Source organism: Pecten maximus, chromosome 3 (genome assembly GCF_902652985.1).
Source record: "Pecten maximus chromosome 3, xPecMax1.1, whole genome shotgun sequence".
NCBI lineage: Eukaryota > Metazoa > Mollusca > Bivalvia > Pectinida > Pectinidae > Pecten > Pecten maximus.
In genome coordinates this window covers 29,773,946-29,798,889 of record NC_047017.1, presented here as the reverse complement: position 1 = coordinate 29,798,889, position 24,944 = coordinate 29,773,946, and the positions used below count along the sequence as shown (strand labels likewise).

Here is a 24,944-nt window from a genome sequence, read left to right as displayed (position 1 = left end):
ACGCAGATTTATGTCGGTAATGGCAACACAATAGCACGATCTATAATATATATATATAAATGTATATAAAATAGGTTATACATACTGATTCACACTCTCACAACACACGTACGAAATACACCATTTAGCATTCAGGAACTGAATGTTATGTCAGCTCGAAATACGAGATACGCAATTTAACATTCAGAGATACTGTATTTTGTGTCAGCTCGACATACGTAAAACCCCATTTAACATTCATAAAATAAATGTTGATCATTCAAAAACTGAATGTTTTGCCATTACGACATACTGCACACGCCATTCAACATTCGGAATCTCTGTCAGAGCGACACAAGACATACCACATTTAACATTCAGACATTGAATGTTGTTTAAGCTTGAATACGGTATACGACATTCAGAATTTGTGTTAGCGCGACATACGACATACGACATTCAGCATTCAGAATTAGTGTAAGCTCGACATACGACATTTAACATTCAGACATCGTAGAGGGGAAAATCAATGCTGATGTTCGCGCAAGATAATAAAAACATTTTATTACTACAAGGCTGGCACTCATGATTACTGATAGCACAATGCTAGATATTGTCGCTAATTGATTTTTTAACCATACATACATAAGTTATCCATTCAGCTTACATTGCCATTTCAAGTAATCCACGTCCTATTCTCCTTGATAAAACTTGTTAACATTAAACGGGGTCCGAAGTATTACTGTCGATTTTTGAAAGGGAAACCCTGTGAAATGTGAATTGATACCACCTATTGTATGTCATAGGTCAAATTAAAACCGATGACTCCAGCAAAATATATTTATCTCTCAATCATTATTTACGTACTGGGATTATTTCTGATCATTTTTCTGATGGACTTGATCCCCAAATTTAAAAAAGAAAGAAATAAGAAAATTTATATTTAGGAATTATTTTATTTTAATTATAACTCAAATGGCACATTATAAGTAAGATGAATGTATTTTTTGTTTACGTTTGTATGAACTAAATGAAATATAATTTTCTATAGAATGTGCTGGAATAATGACAACACAGTATAAAAGTAGCTCCATAACTCACGGAACAAGGAGAAATAGTTTGTTGCATTCGAAATTCACCAGAGATATATTTTAAAGTAGATATTCCAACTTGACAGAATAACGGATAGGTCGAAGCTCCCACCTCGTTTCTTGTAATTTAACGACTTTGACTATATCAACATATTATTTACGTTAATTCTACTTATTCATACAACCATTTGGATCCCAATGTAAATATGTTCAAGTTATATTGCCATCCGGATTATCGTCTTTACTGATTTTTTTTTTTTTTTTATTCGAAATAATACCCGTATGCCAACAGACAAGTAAACAATTCTAGTGGAGCATTTATAGTGTAACACGTAGTGCTAAGCAGAATATCGAAACATTCCACAACAGTTTAAGATTTAACTAGGTCCTTTTCACAACCAACTGCTGCTTAGTTTTCTACCTCGTCATCAGATTATTTGCAAATGATCCATCAGGTGGAATATAGTATAATTTTCAAACAAACTATACTTGTTTTTAAAACACGCCGGATTTTATTTATCTATTTTAAGTTTAAGTATTTCGGAGCCATCCATGTTAGGAGACGGCAGAACAGTAACCGCTTCTTGCTTGATTTTGGCACTGTGATCAGGACCCCTTTGATCTATGGGATTTTTTATATTTAAATAAGGAAAATTGTTTATGAAAATAGCTCATCTCCATTGAAAATATCCTACGGCTTCCAGTAGGAACGGTGCCTTGACCGTTTTCCACTAATCTTTTGCTATCTGGTCCACACATCACTCTCTCCACTGATTACTCTGCAGAATTAAACGAATCAAAAATGTATAATTTTAATGCATCATTTCAAATCCCCATTTCTGCGACAGTTTTATAACTGAAAATGAGGACACCAAGATATATCCCATGTATTCTAGGTAGTGAAGTGACTAGCGAGTTGAAATACAATCATTACTAATGGAGTTTCTAGCGATACAGTTTGTATGATGTAATTTATATTCATTATTCGGGAGTCACAAACTGGTTCAATCACGAATTGATATGTAGATGCTATTCACTTTGTACATTCCTAACAACCCTATGCTAGATTTTGATAAGATATATTTAATATAAACCAATTTGACGAACGAAATATTCGTTCAACGTCTGTGTTTCAGCAAAACAGCACAACATGTACGTCAAGTACAAATTTATAAAGATAAAAGTTTATCTAGGTGACTCTACTTTGTCGTGACTCGAAAATATACTTAATCTCCATGCTTGTATTATGACACGGATGTTGAGTAAGCATTACTGTTAAAGGATCGTAACACCCATTGAATAAATGGAAGCATATGTAAATATATTTATATATTACAAGCTTAATGTGTCAACCAATGTCTGAATGCCAGTTTGAGAATGACACATCATAAATCAGCAATGTACATTATCATCTATCGCAAGTCAATTGCACCAATGAGAAATAAAACTCTAACTGATGCTAGGCCTAGTTACTATTTTAGTAGTTGCACAACCATACTGACTAAGTACTGGTTTCGCGCTAGATGAATTTGATAAGAGGGATGTAGATGATGGATGTAGATGAAAGTGATAAGAGGGGTGTAGATGAATTTGATACCAGGGATGTAGATGAATTTGATACAAGGGATGTAGAGGAATTTGATATAAGGGATGTAGAGGAATTTGATACCAGGGATGTAGACGAATTTGATAAGAGGAACGCAGAGGAATTTGATATAAGGGATGTAGAGGAATTTGAAAAGAGGGATGTAGAGGAATTTGATGAGAGGGACGTAGAGGAATTTGATAAGAGGGATGTAGACGAATTTGATAAATAAGAAAATATCTGAAGAAACTTTCAAATATTTAGGTCACTATCATCTTTCGAAATAGATCATGTGTACACTGGATGGTGTTTACCACCTGTGCCGTACAGACGTGTGGTCATTCTGTCATTGTTGGAGGTCAAAAGTATGGAAATAAGCTACGTAATGATGATAGAGGTCAAACGTACGAAAATAGGCTACTTAATGATTATAGAGGTCAAAAGTATGGAAATGTGCTTCTTAATGATGATATAGGTCAAAAGTATAGAAATAGGCTAGATACTAATGAAAAAAGGTCGAAAGTATGGAAATAGGCTACCTACTGATGATAGGGTCAAAAGTATGGAAATAAGTTACTTAATGATGATAGATGTCACAAGTATGGAAATAGGCTACTTATTTATGATAGAGGTCAAAAGTATGGATGCAGGCTACATACCAATGAAAGAGGTTGAAAGTATGGAAATAGGCTGCTTACTGATGATAGAGGTCAAAAGTATTGAAATAGGCTACTTAATGATGATATATGTCAAAAGTATGGAAACAGGCTACTTACAGAGTATAGAGGTCAAAAGTATGGACATAGGCTACATACTAATGAAAAATGTCGAAAGTATGGAAATTGGCCTTTTAATGATGATAGAGGTCAAAAGTATGGAAACTGGCTACTTACTGATGATAGGGTCAAAAGTATGTAAATAAGCTACTTAATGATGATAGGTGTCAAAAGTGTGGAAATGGGCTTCTTATTTATGATAGAGGTCAAAAGTATGGATATAGGCTACATACTAATGACAGAGGTTGAAAGTATGGAAATAGGCTACTTACTTATGAAAGATGTCAAAAGTATGGAAATAGGCTACTTAATGATGATAGGTGTCAAAAGTGTGGAAATGGGCTACTTAATAATGATAGGGGTCGAAAGTATGGAAATATGCTTCTTAATGATGATATAGGTCAAAAGTATAGAAATAGGCTAGATACTAATGAAAAGGTCGAAAGTATGGAAATAGGCTACCTACTGATGATAGGGTCAAAAGTATGGAAATAAGTTACTTAATGATGAAAGATGTCACAAGTATGGAAATAGGCTACTTATTTATGATAGAGGTCAAAAGTATGGATATAGGCTATATACCAATGAAAGAGGTTGAAAGCATGGAAATAGGCTGCTTACTGATGATAGAGGTCAAAAGTATGGAAATAGGCTACTTAATGATGATAGAGGTCAAAAGTATGGAAATAGGCTTCTTAATGATGAAAGATGTCACAAGTATGGAAATAGGCTACTTATTTATGATAGAGGTCAAAAGTATGGATATAGGCTATATACCAATGAAAGAGGTTGAAAGCATGGAAATAGGCTGCTTACTGATGATAGAGGTCAAAAGTATGGAAATAGGCTACTTAATGATGATAGAGGTCAAAAGTATGGAAATAGGCTTCTTAATGATTAAAGAGGTCAAAAGTATGGAAATAGGCTACTTAATGAGGATAGAGGTCAAAAGTATGGAAATGGGCTACTTAATAATGATATAGGTCAAAAGTGTGGAAATAGGCTACTTAATAATGATAGATGTCAAAAGTGTGGAAACAGGCTACTTAATGATGATAGATGTCAAAAGTGTGGAAATAGGCTACTTAATAATGATAGAGGTCGAAAGTATGGAAACAGGTTACTAACTGATGAAAGAGGTCGAAAGTATGGAAATAGGCTACTAACTGATGAAAGAGGTCGAAAGTATGGAAATAGGCTACTAACTGATGAAAGAGGTCGAAAGTATGGAAATAGGATACTTACTGATGATAGAGGTCAAAAGTATGGTAAGCAGCTGCTTACTGATGACAGAGGTCAAAAGTATTGGAACCAGCTTCTTTCTGATAATAGAGGTCAGAAGTATTGGAACCAGCTGCTTACTGATGATAGAGGTCAAACGTGTGGCTATTTAATCACAATTAAGCTCAAAAGTATGGAAACTGGTTTCCTAGTGATGCTGGAGGTCAAAAGTATTGAATTCAAATTGGCTACTTAGTTATGAAAATTAGATAATAATCCATTATGCTAAAGGTCAAACATGGAAATTTTCAACTTAGTGACGTTAAAAGTCAAAAGTATGGAAATCGGGTTGTTAGTTGTCATGGGGGTCATAAGTATTTAAATCGGATTGTTTGTGATGCTATGGGTCAAAATTATGGAAATCGGTTGGTTGGCCGATCAATGATTCAAAGTGAAAGATGATATGTGTCCGTTTAAGTAGAACCGCCCATTGGTTCTAGGGATCAAAGTTGTGTACTTTGGAAAGGAAAGTAGGGAAAATATTAACAGATTTTCTTACATTGGATGCAGTGACATCCAGTTACTTACATACTCGTTAAATCTACATAGTAGAATAACTAATATATGTTCTAATATAGGATGGTGTGACATTCAATCAATTTCACACTCGTTTAATCTACATAATAGAATAGTTAACAGTTGTTCTGATATAGGATGGTGTGACATCCAATCAATTACACCCATTTAATTTAGATAATAGAATAATTAACCATACAAGAATACAATAATCTTTTATTCATTGAATACAATATTCATATTACGAAAAACCTACAACTCACCATTGTGATTCGGGTATTTATTTATAGCCCTGTTTCGCTTTGATAAACCGTACATGTGAGATTTTTTTTTTAATTATTTTAGTACCCGCCTATCCGTCCGAAAAATCTCTAAAAAAATTTTTTACAGTTGATATCCGTCGGACGCAGTAAATTATGCGTTTATTATGCCAGCCAAACCTTTGATGACCAATGCTTTGTTAATTGACGTGAATAGGGATATATTCCCAATATCATGAAAAGTATGTTTTCCACGGTTCACTATGTACTGGTTTGTACCTAATTAGATCTATATTCCCAATATAATGTATAGCAAGTTTTCCCCGACTAACAATGTTCTGGTTGTAACTAATTATGTAGCAGTGGGAAAATCACCCCTATTTAAAGTATGTTATTTCCCCCTTGTCCATGCATAGAATTCGGTGACTATGAAAATTATATCGGACCCATGAAAATAAAGACATTTTCATTTTACAGGTTGCCAAAAGTAATTTTATGGCACATCTTTTTCCAGAAATATATCCTAATGGTCCCCACTGATAAGCTTATGAACACATCAAAATTGCACATGCAATGAAAAAAATTCGATTTCAAATATGTTACAACATTAATAGCACCAAATGCATTTCATAGAATATTTTAAAACTTATATATAATCTTAAACAATACAATGTCGACAAAACATGCATTAAATGACTTGAATTTGATTTCAGACTGGTATTACGAGCCGTTACCACAGCTGAAAATTACAATTGTAATGTTGATTTTTGTTGTCTGCGAGACAAATCTGACAAATATACTGAGCAAAGATTTGAGGTCCGATATAACAAGAGCTCTATCAGAAATTAATGTATTCTACCATAAACATGTTTTGTCTCTTATTGGCAGAAGCATTGTAGACATTGTACACGGTAAGAATTTGACGAATACATGACCGCATGTAATAAAAGAAATATCATACACTCATTGTAAAGGTATGCAAGCATATGATAAAAAATCCTCTTACAGGAAGTCCAATGGTCTGGTACTCTTCGGTTTAAAGTCGGGTTATTTCTTTCACTCTCATTACTTTCCACCGGGTAAAGCGTATAGACACCACTTTTGAAGTGCTCCATTGGGTATGTAGGCAGCAAGAGAGAAAAGAATATACACATTTGCGTCCTGCCCGTGTGAATGAAGCCATATCTGACCTGACCAATAAACCCTCCTTTTTATTCGTCCGTCGATATTTCCATTGTTTTCGTTTGTTCAATTTTAGGCGTATATGAACCATCCGGTTAAAGCACAATAAAACTACAGTCAATCATCATATTACATATACGAAATTTTATATGTTGTAGTGCACTCAAGAAACATATTTTTGAAATGCCTTACCAAATTCTTGTGGTAGTGTTTCAGTTCACCCTATTTATCCGTTATAACAATCCATGACACCAGGCAGGATTGGTGTGGAATTCGCTATAACGCTTATTCACGGAACCCACACCAAAACAGTCCAGCACAATTTTCTGTGTGACCACCTGTGGGCTGAGGCTAGATCTGGGGATATCTCACGTCCCACACGATATAACATGGTATTGCGCAATAACTACACATAAATTTACGTCCTGTCGGTATTATGTGGGTTAATTCCTAATGCTCTAGCTTCCATTTCAATAAACGATGAACAAGATACATGTAAACTATTCTCATAATGTTACTGAACTTGTCCTTTGCAGAAATATAGTCCATATAGAATTAATTATAAAAAAGATAAATGATTAAAGTTAATAGTTGGTGGAACCTTTTTTTTATATTTTCACTCCCGTGGTTACTGTTAAGTATTAATAACTCCATACAGTTGATATAAGCTTAAATATGCAAATGGTTGTTTATTTAGCTGTCTTGGTATGACATGCATTTAAAAACATTAAGTCTATGATATGCGAAAAAGTATATGTTCAGTATTGCAGGGAAACAACTCTCAAATTGAATTGCGTCATGAAGGAGATTCATTTTATTTTTCCTTAAATGAATATACGCTTATTTGTGTTTAATATTTTTTTTTGAATTACTATGTCTCAGAATCCTTACTGCTTATGTCAAAGTTTTCACATCATATTCGCATACATGTACTTTAAGAATAAAAAAAAATCAGGTTGTATTTTCTAGTTCTACATTAAAGCCATGATTTCTCACAATGCTATATTTCATTCCAGATTATATTTTCGCGTTTAGCTTATAACTTATTTAACTACTAATGGTTTTATCTTGTGAAAGTGAATAGGATAAATAACAACTTTTAAGTTCATGGACCTATGCACAGGATCCTATAATGAAAATTTTGGAGCTACACGGCAGTGAAGTCGCCATTGTAAAAAGATTCCGGAACATTAGTCACCGATTCTGTTGGCACATCCCCTCTATAAATAGGCCACACGTACTTTCTACTTCAGGCGTGAATACAAATAGATTTTTAAATGGAATTACTGACGGAAATAGGTTTAATATCAAATCCGGTATGGACAGGAACTACTTACTCTTATCGAGATTCCTACTCGTTTTCCAGCACATTTTATGACGTCATAGTAACGGTGTTTATTGAGTTATACCTATCCCAGAATACGTGCTACCATACCCGGCTCATTATGGAGGGAAATATCCATTGTTCCGGTATGGCATACATTCCTGTGACTGACAGTATAGATTATGATATGTTGAGATTCAGGGACAATAAAGTACATTGCCATTGGTGATATAATAGATGATATTTGCTAAATAATTTTTGATATTTTGCGGGGTTCAAGAAACTTATTTTTCGTTAATGTGCCTATGCACTCTCGATAAGACATCTTTTACAACGAATGCTTAAAGTTTTGGTTTGATGGATGTACCTTTGCATTATGCTGAATCTATCCAACGTTAAAAATCTTAACCACTTTTTTGCAAGTTGTATGTAATTCGATATGAAAAGGGGGTGTTGTATCAAACAGAGCAATATACCATACCTATTAGCATATATAATATCCATGTGAAGTTGTAAGCATGGTAAATTCAATTTCCCAATTGTTGATTTCCCATTTCTAAAAAGTAAAGTCTACTATGACGTCTATGATGCCGTTAAACATGGTGGTTCCGTTATCACATGCATATAGGACATAATTTTATGATACATTTTTCAATAATCAGACATATAACATAGTAACGAAAAAATTAACGAGGAAGACCATTTTATGACTCTGACCGGGTCTCGAACTCACGATTTTCGGCTACTTATCGCCAAGCCAGAAATACCATGTACAAGCAGCTTAAACTTCTGCACTACATCCATTTTTTTATATATGAATATTTCACCTTTTATCCCCTAAAGTTTGTTTGATATGCTTCGTCAAGTAAGAAAACACCTAAAACCAAACACTAGAATATCAAGATTTGTATTTTTGTAAAGTAAAATAATATCAAAAGATCACATTCACGATAATTACGTAAATGTGAAAACCAAACTAGGCCAAAGAAATGAGAGAAATTACTAGAATCACAGAAATGTAAAAACTGATTGTTATACCAAATTTAGGTAAAAGGGTAAAATAAAATCGATAGAAGGCCTAATGAGCTATGGGCTTTTATACCTAAAACTGTTCCAATTAAACAGTTAAGGAGAGGTTATCGGGAAGGTTTTTTTTTTCTACGAACAGACGAACGAACGAACAGATAGCTAGACATAAAAGCATGCCGAGTGAAAAGAGTGATGAAATTATGATCAGTGATAAAACCATATCAACAATAACAATGGAAACAATAAAACAATGGAAGGATGCATCATGTTGCAAAGAATGCATACAATTATAAATATAAAAATGAAATGTATATGCAGATGTATTGGTTAAGTAGATATAAATATTGTTGCCAACAAATTATTGGTGAGTGAGGAACGGGAAGTGGTTAATGGACGCGGCTCTCCATCCCTGGAGGGCAAAAATGTGTACATTAATTTTCAATGTGTGTTCATATAATCTTAAAAGTGAGTGTATAAGTGATAGTGTTAGGGGAAGTAAAACTATAGAAACTAAATACATTGATATAGTTTCCGGAAAAGACATTTAAATGTAAATTGTGAATGTGGATGACGCCCTTTTGTTTTTCTATGAAAAAAACTTCAATTTCTAGATATGTATTTGTCTTACACATTTTTTTATTTATTTTTTTGTAGATATTCAAGATATCCATGTCCATTTAATATAAAATGAAAGTATAGTGTTTGTTTATTTTGCCATTATCATTATCGAAAACAATATACCTTAAAATTTACAAAAGTATTCAAAATATTTCATAATATCAAACATTATCGAATTTCATTTGAGGCAATTAAAAAAATCATAATTATCCTGAAAAGAAATCTGATGAGCAATTCTATCCTCATCAAACTTGTAATAACTGCTTGCGCAATGGTTTGGGGATCTCCAATGGTTTACCCTACCAGGAAATATCCTTGAGCCTCTCCCGACCAATCAGTTTCTCTGTAAGAGCTTGTGTTTAGCATGCTCATTTTTTAACTATTAAGATTATCGGCATTGGAATTAATTATTTTGCCTATATATATATTTGTCTTTGGTTAATCTGGAATCAATGTTTCACGAGAAAAAAGGGAAATGACTCTACTTGAAACTCTCCTTGTAGGCATGGTGGCCATAGCTTACCTAGCTGATGGAGCCCCAGCGTCAGGCTCTGAAAGAATCCAAACTAAGGTAGGAGTTTGAATTTCTTGCTTGTTTTGTTTATTTAAGAGTTACTACTTACGGAATCTATATCGACTAGACTGGTGGTTACTATGTTTACTTTTACCATGTTTTACTATCTACGCTATAAAGAGGATTGTTAAATTATTATTAATAATGACAGCTAATTATGAATCATTGTAAAGATTAGAACATATTAATATGCTACAGCAATTTCATATAGATAGAAGAGAGGTTAAGAATTATCAAAACGGGAAAATTATGTGGTCGATGACTTTTTATCTTTGTACAAATGGTCTTGAATACAGTTTAAGTACTATTTGATGTTATTCAGTGTAATTATACCGGGACTTCTTTAAAATGTATATAGGGTTATTGCTGGATTCAATATATATTTTTTTCGATTCTGCTGCACAAACAGGACTTCTGATCTTGGTAAAAAAAAATGTTGTTGCATTGCATGTTTTCGTGATAACTTTTATTTTCATTTTGACTTTATCCTGTCCATTTTGAAAGACGTTCTGGTATATTTTGTCTATTTTGTCGGACGTTGTGGTATATGTGGTATATTTTGCCCCTTTAGATAGTCGTTGTGATACATTTTGTCCGTTTTTGTAAGACATTGTTGTATATTTGGCCGTATTGGTAGACGCTGTGGTATATTTTGTCTATTTTGGTAAATGTTGTGTTATAGTTTGTCTGTTATGTTAGAGGTTGTGGTATATTGTGTCCATTTGTGTAGACGTAGTGGTATATTTGACCGTTTTGGTAGGTGCTGTGGTATATTTTGTCTATTTTGGTTAATGTTGTGTTATAGGTTTACTTATGTTAGAGGTTGTGGTATATGTTGTCCATTTTGGTAGACGTGGTAGTATATGGTGTCCATTTTGGTAGACGTTGTGGTATATTTGACCGTTATGGTAGACGTTTTAGTATATTTGACCGCTTTGGTAGGCGTTGAGGTATATGTTGTCCATTTTGGTAGACGTTGTGGTATATTGTGTCCATTTTGGTAGACGTTGTGGTATATTTGACCGTTATGGTAGACGTTGTGGTAAATTTGACCGTTATGGTAGACGTTGTGGTAAATTTGACCGTTATGGTAGATGTTGTGGTATATTTCACCGTAATGGTAGATGTTGTGGTATATTTGACCGTTTAGGTAGACGTTGTGGTATATTTGACCGTTTTGATAGACGTTGTAGTATATGTTGTCCATTTTGGTAGACGTTGTGGTATATGCTGTCCATTTTGATAGACGTCGTGGTATATTTGACCGTTTTGGTAGACGTTGTGGTATATTTTCTCTTTGGTTGCTGCTCAGTATATATCTTTGCTGTGTTTTCTGTTGTTATGGTGGGTTGACATAGTCTTTTTGTTTCTGGGACATTGTCTCTTATGATATATTATATTAAAAAACTATTTCGGTGATGCTGCTGTATGTTTGTCTTTATTTACTGGGTATAATATATATTGCGTCATCTTGTGGTGATGCCATTGTACATTGTATTTTGTCTTGACTTGTAATTCTATTCATGTGCCTTGGTTATTTTGTATGTTTTAGTGATATTTTACCATACATTTGATATGTTTAAGCACAGTATTTAATTTAAAGCTCCATTTGGAACTCAAAAAGGTTTTTTTTATCAAACCAACACAGCAATTTAGCAATGTTATAAATTTTCTTGGTAACAAACATTAACACTCATTAATTAAATCAAAACGTTTAGCCATTGAGATTTCAAAGTCTGATCAGTTGTACCAATAACACCATTGGTACTGTTCATGCCTGTGAAACGTATATGTTCAAAAGACAACATACGTGTACTGGAATATTTCAAATATCATATTCTATTCATAGTCTGTACTAACCTCGTGCCAACGATTATGTAGTCATGTAGTCGCTTTCCATAGGAAGATAACCATGCCTGCTGTTGGTATAGTCAACTTAACAGCTTTGTAACGCTTTACCTTAACTGTGACACATTCTATTTATGTACAACAAATGAGTTATACGGGAATACGTATTGAACTCCCTCAGATAAATAAATATGATAAGAATCGACAGGAACGCGTACAGATATCACTCAGATATATAAATATAACAAAGTTCCACAGGAATGCGTACAGAAATTCCTCAGATATGTCAATATAATAACGCTCCACAGTAATGCGTAAGAAATCCATCAGATATATATATATAAGGAAACGGTTCCACATGAGGCTGTCAGAAATCCCTTAGATATATCAAAAACCGGTTCCACAGGAATGCGTAGAGAAATCCCTCAGATATATGAATATAATAAAGTTCCACAGGAATGGGAACAGAAATCCCTCAGATGCATAAAGATACGGTTCCACGGGAATGCGTACGGAAATCCCTTAAATATGATTACGTTCAACGTGAACGCGTACATAAATCCATGTATGTATCCCAGAATAACAATAGAGGAAACCTTTCCAGCATCAAAATAACTGAAGTATTCTCAGACATACACATAGACCAGCTAGGCATTTCATTTTCCAATATGGACTCCATCAATTTAGCATATCTGCGCGGCTCTGTGTGACTGACAGAGCTTTTCTGGTAGGGTCTCTGTTGCTGACATAGCTCCTTTGGTATCCGTATAATCATTATATAATAGCTCTCTCCGATTACATTAGAAGCAGCTCAGTGCTAGGCGTACTAATTTCCCGATGATTTGAACACGATATATTTCGGTAACATTCTTCAAAATTGAAATTCTTTCTTTTTTTAAATATACTTTTAAAATATGCACAGATACATTTTTATGATGCATTTTTTTTAAATTCATCGGTTTACAAACAACTGTACATTTATACAATTCTCTATCACTGAATTCATTGTTCGAGATGTTATTCACTTGAGTGTGATTTTTACAATCCTCAAACTGCCCCAGTCGTGTTTAAGGTAGACATACACTCCTATATCTAAATACACATATATCAATGAGATATTACTTGTAGTAGAGAGTACAATAAACATAGCTCTGAGCTATTAGTATGTATATATTCTTATATTTGGCAGTGCTAACTACACGTGTACAGCGTGTGGTCTATCCTTCCACTCTACATATAAATCACTACTTATTACAGTCGGCTTACACTCTTTGTGTTACCAGCCCTCGGATATACCCCTCCCTCAGAGTTAGAGGTATATGTTTCATGTTTGAAAGCAAAATGTTTGCATATACTACTTTTTACAAAATGCTCTTTTGTCAAAAATGGTGTTTATACGAACATTTACCCTGTCTGATATACGTTGAAGATTATTTTGACGTCTAGTTTATCCAAGTTCAGCACTGCTATTTGCTAAAGTCGTTGACTGACAACTCAACCCCACCCACTTTCTCCGTCGTAACAGCAGAAAAAAAGTTCCCGCATTTCAGTTTGTTTATTCACAACAAATCGCAATATTTTCTGTATTAGAACAATTTGACAGCTGTTTCATTATTCTATGGAATAAATGATCTGATGTTGATAATAAAATTAGGCATGGCGCTTGTTAGTAAACGCTGACACGTGGTTTGCAGTAAGCAATCTGTCAATATTTACATATATATTCACACGGGGCGACTAGGTTAACGTTCGCCGTAATTGCTGCGAACGAAAATACAGGGATGTAAAAAGGACTTATCCCAGGACCTGAGACGGGGTGAAAATATGGAAATTGACAATATCCTTCTTTCGAGAAATATTTCAGAAACATCATCACTGAAAACAGTCATATTGTACCACCACCCACATAAAGGACATCTCAAAATTGTTTGTTGAGATTTACTATATGAGATATGGTTCATGTAGTAATCAGGCATCAACACACATCAACGCTCATTCTACAGTACTCTTGGGTGACATGACTTTGAGACGGTGGGCAACCCACCACATACCATTATAAAATAATGTGTTAAATGTTGTTTAAATAAAAGTTAATTCTATGCGGTATCTAACGTCAGGCAGCGTTGTAGATATTGGTCAGTGTTAATTACACATCTCGTTATCGGTCGCGTTTTAGTATTCGTTATATATGATTACCGGCCGTAAGGACTATATTCTTAAAGGGAATGTCGGGATCAAGGATAGGATGATGGCAACACACATCATGACGTAGGTCACATATCTACCTCAATGATGGCAACACACATCATGACGTAGGTCACATATCTACCTCAATGATGGCAACACACATCATGACGTAGGTCACATATCTACCTCAATGATGGACATATCTACCTCAATGATGGCAACACACATCATGACGTAGGTCACATATCTACCATGATGATGACAACACAAATCATGATGTAGTCTACATATCTAGCACAATGATGGCAACACAAATCATGACGTAGATCACATATCTACCACAATGATGGTTACACACATCATGACGTAGGTTACATATCTACCATGATGATGACAACACAAATCATGATGTAGTCTATATATCTAGCACAATGATGGCAACACAAATCATGAAATAGGCAACATATCTACCACGGTGATGGCGGCAACAGACATCATGACATAGTTAACATATAATTACGGGAATGCTTTCCAAAATTCCAGAATCTGTTTTCGCACCCCCCGAACGTTCGTGATTGTACCTATTGTAGCGATACGTTGATGATTACTGATATCGTGATCTTTTTCATATCGACCAATACGCGAATATCTCTACTTAGGCATATTGTAACTATTGTTTATGAACTATTCCATTTTTTCCAGGCGGATACATCTGCAACTGTGATAATAGACAAAGGAAGGGAGGACAGTAAAATATCTGACTTCTATGAAACGGTAGGTCAACGCTACGACAATCTGGTGTCGTATACCGAGTTACAAGCTCTGCTGAATGAGTATCTAGATAATGTGTTAAACGAGAATCGAGTGCTAGAACCAACAGAAAATCCTGACAACGTGTCTAAATTAGATGGTGGAGTAAATACTGGCATCGAAAAGAAACCCGCTGGTGAATCTGTAGGAATGAAAGGCAATGATGGACATGTATACAGCAATACACCATTACCTGATAGGGACACAGCAACTATCTCAACTAATGTCGGAGGTGCTGATTTACAAGAAAACAAAAATGACACAGATGTGATGTCTACATCACCAAGAACTACAGTAGAAACAAAACATGTAAAACAACCATGGCAGATTATCGAGAACGACACAAGTACAGGTATACACCAATCAGAGGTTGAATACCAGAACGATACGAGTACTTCACAGCCCACTGAAGTTAGGAGCCATGAAAGTTTGATCGGCAGTCATGGAGCTGTCAAAGAAAAACACGAGGCAGGGGAGAACAAACAAATGTCGGCGACAAACAGCACCATAGTTCATACAGGTGAGCTGGTAGGAATATCTAAATATAAAAAGACATGTCCATATAAACAACACCATAGCCTGTACTTCAAAAGGTGAACCGGTAGGAACATCTTAATATAAAAAAGAAACGTCTATATAAATAACACTATAGTCCATACTTCAGCAAGTGAGCTGGTAGCAATATCTTAATATAAAAAAAGATACGTTTATAAAAATAACATTATAGTCCATTCTTCAACAAGTGAGCCGGTAGCAATATTTTAATATGAAAAAACGTCCAAGAAAAAATACTATAGTCAATACTTCAACAGGTGAGCTGGTAGGAATATCTTTTTATAACGAAATAACATCCATATAAGCGTTTAATATAGTCGGGTAAGAATAACAATTAACTAAAAACACATCGATGCATATTAGACTGACATATACGATGAACTTTACTTTGCTTTTATATCGATATAACATGCTATTTCCTTTCAAAAACATAACTTGCTGGTCATCTTCCTAACGCAATGATAGTCAACTGAAGCGTACCAAACGTTGCTAATTCAAGCAGTGATAATAGTCTTATGATATTTTGTTATTTTTAATGTGTACAATTTGTTATTTATAGTCTTTGTTTCAATTTTCGTCATTGTAATATAGCAATGTTTGACTAAGCGTCATATATACACATTTCTGTTGATAGAATAGTAATCTGATCATGTATACACTTTCTGCTGTACATCTGTACGTCCTTACATTATCTACTGTTCATTAATGTAGGATCTTTATTGAGTTCTCATTCCATGTGATATTTTATTAAACGAGTCTTAGAAGTTATTTCTGCGAGCTTTGGTTTGCAAATACTAATCTCAAATGAAATGAAAACAAATTTAATATACTTTTTATCACTTAACTCAAAACTTAAACTTTGACAGTTTTTTTTTTCAAAATATAAAGGATAAAATCAAATGGAGGCAGCCATTTTGTCGCACCATTTTTAATTCATTACGTAGCGTCATTTTCCATTTTCTGACGTTACAATCCTTTGCTCACTGACACGATCAATGAAAAATGCTTCAGTGTACATCACACTCACAGCAAATTCACTGGATAACAAAACGGTCAGGTGAGAAATACAATTTCCTGCTTATACAATGAATCTGCTGTTTATATAAGCAACGCTCTGATCATACACTTCATCTGAATGGCTGCATGCAATTCTCACTATACAAACATGAGATTTTTAAGACACTTACCAATGACTTATCTGTTGCTTATACATATGATTTTCATCATACCATAAGAACCATCAGTCATTCCATCAATGTCATATCAGTACACATAATATGCATGTTATACGTACGATCACATTGGAACCAGGCGATATATCGATCACACTGTGTACACAATCTTTGTGTTTCAGATCAGAAATTGTCAACAACCAAGGGTGGTCTTAGAGGACTGGTCAATCTCTCAGACCATACCGTCCCCGCATCAATAATCACTACAAACCCGCCCCCCAACACAACCAATTCCAAAATCAAAACCATGTCCATAACTACACCTACGCCCAGCAACATAACCACTTACATAACTACACCTACGTCCAGCAACATAACCACTTACATCACTACAGTTATATCCTCCAACACAACTACACCCACAGCTATACATTTGTCCTCCTCACTCAACACAACCGCTCCAATCACTACAACTATGTCCATCAACCCAATCATTCCGATAATTACAACTAGGTCTTTCAACACAACCACTCCCATTACTACAGTTACGCCAACAACCAATACAATCACTCCCATCACTACAGTCACCTCCACCAATACAACCTCTTCCATCACTGCAGTAACACCCATTAAAACAACTACTCCCATCACTAAAATCCTGTTCACCAACACAACTACGCTCATCACTGCAAGCACGCCCACCATCACAAAAACTCACATCACTACAGTCACGCCCACCAACACAACCAACACAGCAAATCCTTTTCCTACTATAACACTTACAAACACAACCTCTTCCGAAACTACAATCATAACTACAACGCCAACTAACATGATCACTACCAAAACTACAGCCACGCTCGACAAAACAAAAAGTACAACAAATGCAACAAAGTACCCAAAAGCAACCGCTTCCAATACAGCCATGTTCACAACAACACTTACTTCTTTAACTCCCGCTGTCACAACTACATTCACATCTACATCCTCCTCCGCTGTCACAACAAAACCCACCTCAACATTATCTCCAACAGTTATGTTTAAATCCACTTCTTCGTCCTCTCCAGCTGATACAACACCTACTTCGTCATCCTCTCCAGCTGTTACATCTATAACAACCTCTACATCTGCCCCCGATGTCACACCTACACGCAATTCTGCATCATCCCCCGATGTCACACCTACATCCACTTCTACATCGTCTCCCGCTGCTACGATAACACCTAATTATATATCTTCTCGTATTGTCACAGCTATACCTACCTCAACATCCTCCCCCGCCATCACAAATGCATCTACTTCTGCATCCTCTCCCGCTGTCACAACAACACCCACTTCTATATCATCTCCCCCTGTCACAATAACACCTAAGTATACGTCCTCTCCCGTTTTCACAACAATGCCCACCTCAACATCCTATCCTACTGTAACAACAACACCGACATCTTCATCCTCTCCCGCTGTCACAATTAAACCCACCTCTTCATTCTCACCCACTGTCACAACTGTACCCACTTCCCCATTCTCACCCGCTGTCACAACTGCACCCACATCAACGTCCTCTCCCGTTGTCACAATAATACCCACTTCAACATCCTTTCCCGCTCTTAAAACTGCACCAACCTCTATAACCTCTCCCGCTATCACAACTACACCCTCCTCTACATCCTCCCCAGATGTAACAACTACACCCATTTCTTCATTCTCACCCAATGTTACAGCTCCACCAGCTTCTACATCTTCTCAAGCCGTCACAACTACACCCAACTCTTCATTCTCACCCGCTGTCACAACTACATCCCCTTCTACATCCTCTTCCGCTGTAACAACCACAACGAATTATATATCTTCTCCTGTTGTCACAGCAATACCAACTTCTACATCCTCTCCTGATATCAAAACTACACAAACATCTTCATCCTCTGCCGTTGTAACAATGATACCCACTTCAACATCCTCTCCCACTATTAAAACTGCATCCTCCTTTACAACCTCTCCTGATGTAACAGCTACATCCCCTTCTATATCCTCCCCTGATGTAACAACTACACCCATTTCTACATTCTCTCCAAATGTTACAGCTCCACCAACTTCTTCATCCTCTCCCGCTGTCACAACAACACCCACCTCTTCATCCTCTTCCGCTGTCACAACTGCACCCACCTCTTCATTCTCAGCCGCTATCACAACTACACACCCTTCTACATCCTCTCCCACTATAACAACTACAACGAATTATACATCTCCTCTTTCTGTCACAACTACACCCACATCTTCATCTTCTCCTGTTGTAATAACAACTGAACTCATTTCTACATCGTCTCCCACTGTCACAGCTACATCCACTTCTGTATCCTCTCCAACTGTTGAAACTGCATCCATCCCTACAATTTCTCCGACTGTAACTACTACACCCATCGCTATATCCTTTCGAACTGTTAATACTACATCCACCTCTACATCCTCTCACACTCTCACAACTGCACCCACTTCATCATTTCAAGGTGTAATAACCACACCTCCTACATCCTCTCCCTCTGCCACAACAACACCGACTTCTTCGTCCTATCCAATTGTCACAGCCACATCCATCTCTGCATCCTCCCCCTCTGTTACAACTTCACCTGAATACACATATTCTCTCGCTGTAACAACTACACCAACCTCTTCATCATCTCCCGCTGTCACAACAACACCCATTTCTTCATCCTCTCCAACTGTTACAACTGTACCCACTTCTTCATTATTTCTCATAACTACACCTTCTACATCCTCTCCCCCTGTCACAGCAACATCCACCACTACATCCTCTCCTGATGTCACAAATTCACACACTTCTACATCTTCTCATGCTGTCACAACGACACCTAATTCTACATCCTTTCAGGATACTAATTCTACAGCCAGTGCTATAACCTCTCACATAATCTCTTCCGCTTTCCTAGAGTTAAACTCCTCTGTAATTCCTTCCGTTTCTGTAAACCCCTCCACTCCTACTACAGCTATGCCTACTAATAAATCCTTCTCTGCTTCCACATATTCACCCATTCGTTCAAACTTATCCTCTAAAATACCATCAATTTCAGAAACAAGTCCAACGTTCAAAATATCCAATTCTGTAACCCTAACCAGTTTACCTGTTGCCGCCTCTAAAACTTCAAAACATTCTACAGTAACATCCTCTTCCATAACCCTACCAAAAACCACAATAACAACTACAACAACACCGACAAATACACGCATCCCAAAAACTACAAACAAACCCAAAACTCTAATCATACCCACAACTAAATTTACACCCAGAACTCCAACCACAACTACAAACACACCCACAACTACAAACACATTCACAACTACAACCACACACGCGGCTTCAACCAGAACAAAGAACATTATTATGACTTCTAAGACCACCAAGCCTGAAACTGCCATTATCTACACTACTACGACTTTGCCAACTACCAAGCCTAAAACTACAACCACGCCTAGTACAACAATTTCGTCAACTGTCATTCCTAAAGGCAGGCGCACATCCTCCATGCCCTCCTCACCAGTTGGACAGCCATCCTCGCCATCACAACCATTAATCATGCAATTAAGAACCGCCACTTACACAGCTGCATCCCCTTCCAGATCTGTGAGACCACCACAAAGAACTGCAACACATACAGATGCATCACTCTTCAAATCAATGATATCACCAATTAGAACTTCAACACATATGACTGCGTCACCCTCCAAATCTACGAGACCGACACAAAGAACTACCACATATACAACTGCTTCACTTTCCAAATCCATGAGACCGCCACAAAAATACGCCACACATACAGCTGCATCACCCTCCAAATTCATGAGACCGCTAAGAAAGTCATCACACATAGCTTTCGTGTCGTTGAAAGCAATAAAGCCACCGCAAAAAACTGCCTCACATACTGCTGCATTACCCTCCAAAACCATGAGACTACCACTAAAAACCGAAAAATACAAAGCTCCCTTGGCCTCGAAAGCAAAAGGGCTGCCACATAGAACTGTCACAAATACAGCTGCGTCACCGTCCCAAGCAATACGATCACCATTAGGAATCACAACATACACGGTAGTGAGGCCGCAATTAAGAACCGGCAGTGGTCAGTCATTAAGAGCTATCATGCACACAGCTACAGCGCACTATAAAGCAAACGAATCGTCATTAAAAAATGTTCACCCAACTGCAGCGTCCTTTTCAGCAAAAGAACCTTCATTAAGAACATTTATACACACAGTTGCAGCACCCTCTACAGGAAACGAACCATCATTAACATCATTCAAACACACAGCTGCAGCGCCCTCTACAGCAAAAGAGTCATACACAAAGGCCGACAGAGCACTGACGCCCTTAGAAACCACAATAGCCAAATCCGTAGCAACAAGTAAACCGTCTTCAGCAATTTCTACACAAATTACGAAAACAAACCAAATGATATTAACAAATATGCCCTTAAAGGCGACACATCTGCAGAAGACAACGAAACCTTTTATTGGTGACGTTCGAACTACAAATCTAGCTGAGAAAGCTGTGAAACCTGATAAATATTTGGAAGCTGGTAAATCTGTATCGACCGTCCCAACAGCGTTGAAATCGGAAAAGTTGAACAACACGCTAGCTGAATTCAGTTTAAAGCGTGCACAGACAAAAATAAAAAATATAATACAATCTAGGATAAATGGTAAAGATATAATTAAACCTAATTCAAACCAACAGCATGTAGAATTTGCTAAAACAATTCAAACAACTGATAATATGTTATATCATGATTTGTCATACACAGAAAAAAGCACAGCTGAAAACGTGAGGACAAATAGTTATGTTCTGCGGAAGGTTGACACAACAGGGACAACGAACCACGTACCAAACACAATCAACAAAGTAAAAACAGATATCATAGTACAGAACACAATCGACAAAGTGAGCAAAAACATAAAAGTACCCAGTTCATTCGACGAAGTAAGGACACACAACTATGTAACAAGCATGGTATTTGAACCGAAGACAAACAGCAAGGAACAAGGAACCGCGGAAAAAACGAGGACAACCAAGGACGCGCCAATATCTCTCGACAAAGCGAGGACAAACCAGGACGCGCCAAGATCCCTTGACATGGCGAGGACAATCAATGAGTTAAATATCACACCCGGAAACGTCAAGGAAAAGAGAGACAACCATGTATTGAACATTGTCGATATTGTGAGAACAACCAACCAGGAACCTAGAACACTCGGTGACAAAATTGGACAAAATTACAAAACACCACGCAAACTCGACAACGTTGGTGAAGAACCAAAACACAAAACGAATACAGGTGACGAAGTAAAGACGAACAACCATACACCAAGTACGATCGGGAGTATGAGAGCAATTGACCAAGTACCGAATATTGTTGATCCATCGAGAATTAATTACACCGATCAGAGAAGTGTTGATAAAGTCAGACGAAATCATTCCTCGGTGGATATAGTCTACATACCGAAAATGAGTGAACCTGAACAAACTACAGCCAATACACTTACTATAATTCAGAATGGTGTCGATATGGTGAGAACACATTACAGCGGACCAAAAATTGTTGATAATGTAAAAACAATCCCCAAGGAAATAAGACCAGTAAACTTCCAACCAAACAAAGTGATTACAATGAGGACAAACAACCCCCAACCAAGTACAGCGGACAAAAACGTAACAAACAACCGCAAACCAAGCACAGCTGACAAAAACGTAAGAAACAACCGCAGATCAAGCACAGCTGATAAAAACGTAACAAACAACCGCAGACCAAGCACAGTGATCACAATGAGGACAAACAAACCCAAACCGAGCAAAACTGACACAATTGGAACGTATAACCTCTACCCAGCTCACATTTATACTATGAGATCAAGCAACCCCAAACCAAGAACAATCGTCAAAATGAGGACAAAAAACCCTCAACCAAGCACAGTCGACAAAATGATGAAAAACATCCCCGTACTAAGCAAAGCCAGCACAAAAAGGAAAAACAATCCCCAATCATGGACACTTGACACAATGTCGACAAACCCAGCTGAACAAAGTGCAGTCCATAGACTTGGTACTCATTACCAAACACACAATAATGTAGACACAATGAGAACGCAGTTTTACGAGCCACATGATGTCACCAATAGGAGAAACTACCACATCGTGGCAATCACAGCCGACGAAATGACTCCAACCACAACTAAATCACGAACAGTTGACAGAAGGGGTAACAGTTACCAGGTTACTAGTCAAGACAACGCAGACAGAACGATTTACCCGGTGTCGAAAACATTCCACGAACCAAACATAGTCGATAAAGTGAGAGCTTATCATCATGTATCGAGTAAAGTTGACGGAACGACAACAAACATACACGAGCCTTATACAGTCGACATAGAAGGTACAATTCATAGCGTTTTAAATAGACAAGACAAACCAATAACTCCTTACCAACTTCAAATAAAGAACACGGGGCCGCATCACGACAAACCAGGCACAGGTGCCAGCAAAGTGAGAACAAAATACAACGAACAAAGCACCGTCGGCAAAGGGAGGACAAATCACGATGCAAATGCTTTTAATGATTGGAAAACATTGTTTTCTACTTTATACCAACAACTGCCAATCACGGGCAACAAATTGACATCAAAACAGTATCAGCGAGGGTCACAGAACCAGGAATTAAGTAATGCTGATAAAATGAATAGTCATCTAGTCTTTATTTTATCGCCCGAGGAGACACACGTTCCGAACAGAGCTGAAAAAGTGAGAACAGATCACCATGTTCCAAGCACAGTAAGTAAAATAAGTACAGATCATCACGTACCAGATAAAGTCGACAAACCAAAGCCGAATTATCACACACCAAGTACAGTCAACAAAGTAAAAACAAGTCACATGATATTTAGGACAAAATATCACGCATCAAGTCCAGTCGCTAAAGTTAATACAAATCACCCTGTACCAAGCATTGTCGACAAAACAAGACCAAACTACAATGTATCTAGTACGAAAAAAGGACTAAGGACAAATTTCCAGGAAAGAAGTATTGCAAAAAACGTAAGAACCAATTACCATAGCAGACAACGTACAGTAGACAAATTAAGGACAACTCGTCACGAACAAAGTCCTCAAGTGTCTTCTTTATCGCCAAAGGGAACAATCAAGTCAAAGACGACCGCTGGGGAAGACACTCCTCTCTTACAGACTCTTTCCTCACTCCTAGGCGCCCGTATAACGGATACATTACATAAAGGTCGTACGACTGGACGATTTTCTAGCGTTAATCCGAAGTACTTATCTAAGCAAAGCGATACACAGAACATTAAAAATACACCAGCAGTACAGATAGAACCTTCTGGAGAATCCAAATATTCGCTACGCCAAAAGACACCAGACGTACAGACAGGACTTCCCTCTGGAGATCTAAATGTCCCGGTGGAGCAACAAACACCGGTTTTCCGGAATACCAGGAAAGAAACGGAACAACGTGACTTTCCTGGGATATCCAGAACCTTACCTCCCATGTACGGAAACCAAAATTCTGCTAGGAAAGGTAAGAAATGAAATATTTACATTTACTTTTATACTAGAGGTAATACTTCTGTATACAAGTCCAATCTCGTAGACACATTTTAGTTGATATAAATAAACTATTGCATATTTCACAAAAACAATCATGCCGTTACAACTACAATGTATAAGGATTACAACTTATTTAACGACAGAGTTTACTATTGCAACTGCAAAAATCTTATTCGTCTATTTTTCAGATCACATATCAGGAATTATTGCCTCTAACTCACACCGGAGAGGAACAAAAATTGGCGGCGAGGATAGTGATGAAAACGACGAGAATGATGGAGAAAATGAATCCTATGAGTTTGATGACTGATTATATAGACAATTGATCAGTGTGTGTAAGTGAACGTTGAGTGAGGATGACTCCATTATCTGTTGTAGGCATTGAAGGCACTAGACTCATGTGTATAAAATTCATTTCATGTGTGTATAAATTATTTAAATGTATTTTATATCGTCAATTGTTGTAGATGAATATGTGCGTGACCTAACGACAGAAACTATTTATTGACTTGATCATTTTTACTCATTTTTATTCG

General features: G+C 36.8%; 1 protein-coding gene across 1 annotated transcript; it reads left to right on the top strand.

The window, feature by feature from the left end:
- The first annotated feature begins 3,937 nt into the window (after positions 1-3,937).
- On the top strand, positions 3,938-24,718 carry LOC117322701 (mucin-3A-like). The gene is made up of 5 exons (XM_033877640.1): positions 3,938-4,382; positions 10,145-10,212; positions 14,953-15,580; positions 16,970-24,379; positions 24,597-24,718. The coding sequence occupies exons 1-5, from the start codon at positions 3,938-3,940 to the stop codon at positions 24,716-24,718; spliced, it is 8,673 nt and encodes a 2,890-aa protein (XP_033733531.1).
- Positions 24,719-24,944: the final 226 nt, after the last annotated feature.

Bases quoted from the DNA above. Each gene is read 5' to 3' on its own strand.
- LOC117322701 (XM_033877640.1), top strand. From the start codon at position 3,938: ATGAAAGATGTCACAAGTATGGAAATAGGCTACTTATTTATGATAGAG. The intron at 10,213-14,952 runs GTAGGAGTTTGA...CATTTTTTCCAG, and splicing joins CTGAAAGAATCCAAACTAAG to GCGGATACATCTGCAACTGT. The intron at 15,581-16,969 runs GTGAGCTGGTAG...TTTGTGTTTCAG, and splicing joins CAGCACCATAGTTCATACAG to ATCAGAAATTGTCAACAACC.